The 6392-nt window shown below is 38.9% G+C and overlaps 2 protein-coding genes across 6 annotated transcripts in view; both read left to right on the forward strand.

Moving 5' to 3' along the window:
* The window catches only part of srfb (serum response factor b), a 23408-nt gene extending 21211 nt beyond the window's left edge, over positions 1 to 2197 (forward strand). Inside the window, exons 6-8 of one of the 5 annotated variants that reach the window (XM_057342805.1) lie at positions 190 to 330; positions 421 to 497; positions 918 to 2197. In XM_057342805.1, coding sequence (XP_057198788.1) covers positions 190 to 330; positions 421 to 497; positions 918 to 1010 — 311 coding nt within the window. In that variant the 3' untranslated portion in view covers positions 1011 to 2197. Of the gene's footprint in view, positions 1 to 138; positions 331 to 420; positions 523 to 917 lie in introns of all 5 variants that reach the window. The other 4 variants (XM_057342808.1, XM_057342806.1, XM_057342804.1 and 1 more) reach the window with 4 other exon arrangements.
* Positions 2198 to 2681: 484 nt separating this feature from the next.
* Positions 2682 to 6283, forward strand: tmem254 (transmembrane protein 254). The gene is made up of 4 exons (XM_057342423.1): positions 2682 to 2847; positions 4669 to 4772; positions 4849 to 4908; positions 5393 to 6283. The coding sequence occupies exons 1-4, from the start codon at positions 2764 to 2766 to the stop codon at positions 5514 to 5516; spliced, it is 372 nt and encodes a 123-aa protein (XP_057198406.1). The 5' UTR covers positions 2682 to 2763; the 3' UTR covers positions 5517 to 6283.
* The last annotated feature ends 109 nt before the right edge of the window (positions 6284 to 6392 follow it).

A 6392-nucleotide genomic window follows, 5' to 3' on the forward strand; every position in this document is an offset into this window, starting at 1 on the left:
TCTCTCTCTCTCTCTCTCTCTCTCTCTCTCTCTCTCTCTCTCTCTCTCTCTCTCTCTCTCTCTCTCTCTCTCTCTCTCTCTCTCTCTCTCTCTCTCTCTCTCTCTCTCTCTCTCTCTCTCTCTCTCTATAAACCACAGTTAGTCTCCCAGCAACCATTGTCACATCATCAGTGCCCACCTCTATGGCAGGTCACATGATGTATTCCAGCCCGCACACGGTCATGTATGCGTCAGCCCCTACACTCACAGACGGGGGTCTGGCTGTACTCAATGCCTTCTCACAGGGCCCGTCTGCAATGCAGGTGTCCCACGCACAATCCCACGACACAGGTGGGTGATGCAAAGACACACTCACATTTACACACGCACTCAAACCATGACCATTAAAAAGTTGTGTGTGTGTGTGTGTGTGTTGATCAGGTGGTGTTTCTCAGGTGTTTCTCACGGCGTCTCCTGGCACCGTTCAGATTCCCGTCTCAGCGGTTCAGCTTCACCCAGTACGGCAAGATCAGCATTTCACAAGTGAAACTCTCAATATTCTCTCATTACCCAGCATGCCTCTGGACTAACACACTGCGTGAAACTCCCTCCTCCCAGCATGATCGCTCACACACGCTTTAAAACACCCGTCACTCACACCAGCTCACCCACAAACCAATAAACAGGTTCATGGATTCAAACATTTAAAAGATGCTAACAGCTAACAGCTCAGTTCTCAAATCTAATGAGCTGCTTAGTTAGCATACACAGCAGGACATCGCCTGCAAACTCCTGACAGTTTCATAAAAACAGGCTGTTTTACTCTGTATTTGTGTGTTCAGTGAGACGGGGTTTTGTGTACAGTACAGTAGCGATTGTGTTGTGATGTTGATTCATCGTGCTGGTGGTCAGGTCTGATGAGGTTTTTTGTTCTGCAGATGGTGATTGGTCAACAGTCCAGCGGCAGCAGTAACCTGACGGAGCTTCAGGTCGTCAATCTAGACGCCTCACAGAACGCCAAGAGCGATTGACCGTTCATAAAACCGACAGAGACTAACAGTGTTATTTATGAATGCCTTTCTACGCTTTTCTACAGTTTGTCATCAGTGTGTGTGACAACAGTTTCTACTGTACGCGTGCGCGTGCGCGTGTGTGTGTGAGTGAATGCAGATGAAATCGGGCTTAGATGCCACTTTGTGTTGAAGTTGTGCTTCACGTATGCGAGTTGTGTTGCGTGTGAGCGTTTGGCTTGAGGGACACTGGGTAATATTTCTGTTAATTTAACTTTTAGTGAAAACAAGACAAAAACACATTTGGAAATGTACATAACCTATTTTTTAATATTGGAGATTTGTTTCGCCTGTTTGTGTGATGGCATGTAGCTGTTTTTATAGATATTTTGTACTCAACATGTAAATGAATGTAATGTAAACATATTATATTGATTTATACACAGTGCCATGGTGAAAAATGTACAAGTTAGTTTCGGATTCTGTTGATCTCTTATGTAAAATGATTGTGTCAAATCACCTCTGAGAAGTGAAAGAGAGAGAGAGAGAGAATGTATTTATTCCTCCCGTCGTGTAACACACTGATGCCTTCATCTGGAGCTGCAGACCCACATCAAACTCAACTCAATCAGTGTGTATCCTGTCCTTCAAACCGCCTGTCAATCAAACCGTATCTCTACAGTCAGCTGGCAACATCACGCTTTTGTGTGTTTTTATATCATGTGTTATGTTTTGAAGGGATTTGTCAAGAAAAATATTCGGTATTGGTATATGTTTTTTTTCATCATCTGAGGTCTCTTTCATTCGTCTCTTCACATCAGCTTCTGAGTTGACAGAAAATCTTTATTTCTGACATCATATGAAATGAGTCTGGTTTATTTTGTATAATGTTTGTTGTTGAACATTTGGTATGTAATAAATGCGGAAAGATGAGTTTTTTTTTCATATTTATGTCTTCATCTTCTCGGTTTATAAAAGATTTGAAATTGAGTTAATTTGTTTGAAATGGGTTTTGAAGTAGGTTAGTTTGATAATGTTGAAGTTCTTCTGTTGTGAGATCATGTGTGATGTTTATTTTCAGACACATTTTTATTATTAAAACGCATCTTGTCAAGACTGGATTCCACCCCTTCTTTTCATACAACGTTTATAATTGAAACAAGAAATTAAACACTTTTAAACTGTTTATATCTAATACAATAAAAATAAAGGCGTTTTTTACGTCGTAATTTTTTATTGCATTATATGAAGAGTTTGGTTCCAAAATGAGATAACCGAGATAAAAATGTTTCTAAAATCATGTTTTTTATTGTGCATTCCAATTAATATCAATCAAACTGCAGTTGGTTTGTTTTGATTTAAGCCATAATAACTCAAAAAATACAACTAACACATTAAAAACATGATAAGATTATAAAAATCCAAACTCTTTATATCTTTTCAAGATTGCGATTCAATATTGTAGTTGTATAGAGAGCGAGCGCGCGCGAGGTTGATGATAATTATATACTTAGAAGCCTTTAGTTTTTTTACGTATTTCAATTTAACAGTTGTTCTCATTTCTAATTATTGTAATGTTTTATTGCAGTATGAAAAATAAGTCCAATCAAGAAACTAAAAATAAATCATATATCAAATCCCGGCGTGACTTTTATCTTTGGTATGGCGTTACACGTCATTTCCTGCATTGATCTCCACGGTGATGGAATGATTGTCGCGAGTTGACAGGAACTTCGGTTATTACAGTAGCGTGTTTGATTCGGACGGTCTCGTCATGGCTAAAAGTGACAGTGAATACTTCAGGAGAAGCAGTTTATTCTGGATTGTGATCGTCACTCTCTCATTGAGTTTCTACACGGTGAGCTCTCATCAATTATTGAGTCCGATCTGATCTCGGACGGGTGTCCGTTCGTCTGATCCTTACTGAAGCTGTGTGTTAGGACTTCGAGATATATCGGAATGATCGAAATTTGTCACGTGTACATACCGCAAGGGTTTGCAATAACTGCATGACTTTAATACTGCAAAAGTGATCCATAGAGTCAAAGTTTTAGGGAGAGATGCTATCCCAGAAAGAATGTGTTAACGTTATAAATGGATTTTAACATAATTTAAGTCGGTTTTACATACTTTAAACATTATCGTATCACATATTGTAATATTTATCAAGTTATTTTAACTTACCTCAATATCGTGTTGCCCTAGTTTAGCGAGTAAGTTAATCAATACACACACAAAAAACATGGTAACTACAGTTGTGCCACAAAAAAACATGGTTAATTTTCGTAAGGGATATATATATATATATATACATGAAGAGTTTGGTTCCAAAATGAGATAACATTTTTCAAAAATCATGTTTTTATGATGTTTTATTATTGTGTTAGTTAGTTCTAAAAATTCTAAAAACGGAGAACCAAACTCCTCATATATAAGTATACTGTGTGTGTGTGTGTGTGTGTGTGTGTGTGTGTGTGTGTTTGTGTGCGTGCGTGCGTGCGTGCGTGCGTGAGAGCACACATTTAAGATAAAGGAGAGACATGTGGACATACTGCCAGACATGTGTGTGTGTGTGTGTGTGCGTGCGCGTGCGTGCGCGCGTGCGCGCGTGTCCTACAGTATGTATGTACTATAAGTGAAGTGTGTGCATTGTCATGATGAATGAATTAGAGGAAAGGTAAATGAACGCAACTGTGCTGTTTTGTAATCACTCTCGTAATTAAAGTGAACCATTAACTTTAAACTGATCAAAGTTCAGAACGCACAGACACACACACACACACAGATTTGTTTTGGTATATTGTGGTGACTTCCTATAGACTTGTATTGTTTTTATATTGATCTCATTTCTATTCCCTACCCCCAAAACCTCACACAAACCTTTTGCATTTTTAATTGTTCAAGTTATCATTTAATTTGTTGAATATTCTTCTTCCCGGGTGGGGACTGCTCACTGATACACACAATGTAGCTGATCTCAGGCTTTACTCTATGGGTATATTTGTATTTGATCCCCGGAGACATCACCTGTACACCTGTCAATGTGTGTCAAAATATATTGTGCGTACCGTATAGTGTGTCACATACTAGTGTATATTGTTAATGTGTATAGTGTTTGTGAAAGTGCTCTCATTCATGAAACGTGATGAGTGGATTGAATTGTGTGTAAATGATTCATACATCTACTCTGTGGGTTGTGTTTGTTTACGTAAGAAGGATCTTACAAACCACCTTTCACACAAATGTGTTTGAGTGGGGTTTCATGAATGAGCTCTGTTGAGTTTGAATGGCTGTGTGTTATTCTGTCACAGTCAGAGAACAGCTGACCTTTCATTTGACAATGTTTCACATTGATCTGGGACCTGTCTTTATCTAAAATACCATAGTAACCATTCTTCGTATTACCACACACCATGACACCACTATTATCCGCTGCTGTCAAAACAACATTTCGAGAGTTTTGCTCTGTCTGTACAAACTATGATTGGCTTTTATGTAGAAAAGAAGATTGTAAATTGTGACCTGAGAAATAAATCTGATAAAGAGTGACCAAGAGTGCAACGATGTGTGAAGTGAAGTAGATGAAAATGAATTCATCAGCAGGTTGATTTTATGGCTCTCTGAACAGAAGCTTCTCGGCTGGTCGCTGTAAGTTCTTGAATGTTCTTTGGTTTTTCAGTGGACGGTGTTTTGGCCGCAGGATGTTCCCTATGACTCTCTGGGTCCTCTCGGTGCTCTGGCCAAACATTTCGTTGACTATCATTATCCGATCATTTATTACGGGTGAGTCCGCAGCACATGCATGCATTCTCGCCGCACCGCATACAGAAACTCTCATGATGCTCTGCTTGTGTTTCAGGTGGTGTTTGACCTGGGTTGTACATACCTTTGAGGCTCTTTATGCGCTCAAAGTGTGCAGGTGAGAGAACCTGTTATCATAAACACACAGTCAGGATGTTTTGTCACGTTTGAACACACGGTGGCAGTAGAGATCAGTCGATTTTATTACTGTTTGGAATATCACGCTACATGCTAGTGTTTATTTAACAATACAGTAACACAATAACGACAGTGGTACTGATATCACACATCAGAAAGAACAACCAAATATTTGCTCACAATCATACATACGTGTTCAGATATATGCACAAATTGAAATAGCAACAAAAAATGGAAAATAAAAGTAACACAAATACTATAAGGCATATGTGGCCAATAAATACCATATTATAAACCTCAAGCATTGGACAGTCACTTAGTAAAGACGGTCATTTAGCATCTTCAAGAAAGTCCCGTAAAGGACACCAAATGCGCCAGAAAACAAATGTATTGTTATTTTTAATATTAATAGAAGAGATCTCAAAATACATAAAAGTGATTGGTCAGTGTTTGTGTGATTGCAGTGATAAAGGGATCGACAGCACATCGACACGTCTGCTGTGGTTTGTTCAGACCTTCTTTTTCGGTTTCGCTTCTCTGGGTATTCTGCTCAAATACAAGGCAGGCGGCCGATCCAAACAGCATTGACCGGAGCGGAGGAAACTTCATGTCCAGCAGAAGCGTGCGGGAAGAGAGACCGCACACTCCTACAGCACAGCGGCAGAGCTTTTCTTTTGTCAGTCATATCCTCGGCTCTGGACGTGTGTTTGACACCTCATTCATTCAGCAGACGGGTGAAAGCGTGCAGTGATTTTCCTTTTCTTGAAACAATGAACACTTCAATGAATGTTGATCACCGGAGAAAATCAATTGAACTCGTCCTTCTGTTATTAAGTTCTGCTCTTACAGTAAAGCACTTACAGTGGAGATAAAGAGGGCAACACCATACAGTGCAAACCATGAACATGTTCATCCAAAGTTATATAAATCTGTCACTTGATGTTTCAGATCTGTTTCTTTATGATCTGTTCTTCTGTTGATCAGAGAGGATCATTTAGAGCAGAATGTTGTAATAACTACACAATAACTTGAACACACCAAATACAACTGGAAAAGCAAGCAAACATCGGTTAATATCACGGACGTTTATCAGATTGGAATGACAAAGTGCTTGACCCCTTTACTTTCATTGTGAGCGTGTGTGTGAAAACCACTTTGTGTGCTAATTGCTTAAATTTGACCATAGTAGAATATTTTACGATTCACATCAAACACTAAACCTTCATTACATTTATAAAATAATGTACAGATGAACAGCGTTTTTCAAGTAAATCGAGTGTGTGAGATATAAAAGCACGCAGTGGACTGATGAAGACCATTTTAAAGAAATAAATCTCTTTTCACATGCTTGTTTTTGTCCCGTGTCATTTCAGATAGAATCGCATCATAAAACCCAACAGTACAGATCTGAAGGTGGTTTTGTTGTTTTTGTTTCTATAATGTGACCTGCAATCGTTTAAATGA

The sequence above is a fragment of the Triplophysa rosa genome, linkage group LG9 (assembly GCF_024868665.1).
Source record: "Triplophysa rosa linkage group LG9, Trosa_1v2, whole genome shotgun sequence".
Classification (NCBI taxonomy): domain Eukaryota; kingdom Metazoa; phylum Chordata; class Actinopteri; order Cypriniformes; family Nemacheilidae; genus Triplophysa; species Triplophysa rosa.

Excerpts from the sequence above, each read along its gene's own strand:
- tmem254 (XM_057342423.1), top strand. The coding sequence starts at position 2,764 with ATGGCTAAAAGTGACAGTGAATACTTCAGGAGAAGCAGTTTATTCTGG. Across the intron at positions 2,848-4,668 it reads TCTCATTGAGTTTCTACACG|TGGACGGTGTTTTGGCCGCA; the intron begins GTGAGCTCTCAT and ends TTGGTTTTTCAG. Across the intron at positions 4,909-5,392 it reads TATGCGCTCAAAGTGTGCAG|TGATAAAGGGATCGACAGCA; the intron begins GTGAGAGAACCT and ends GTGTGATTGCAG.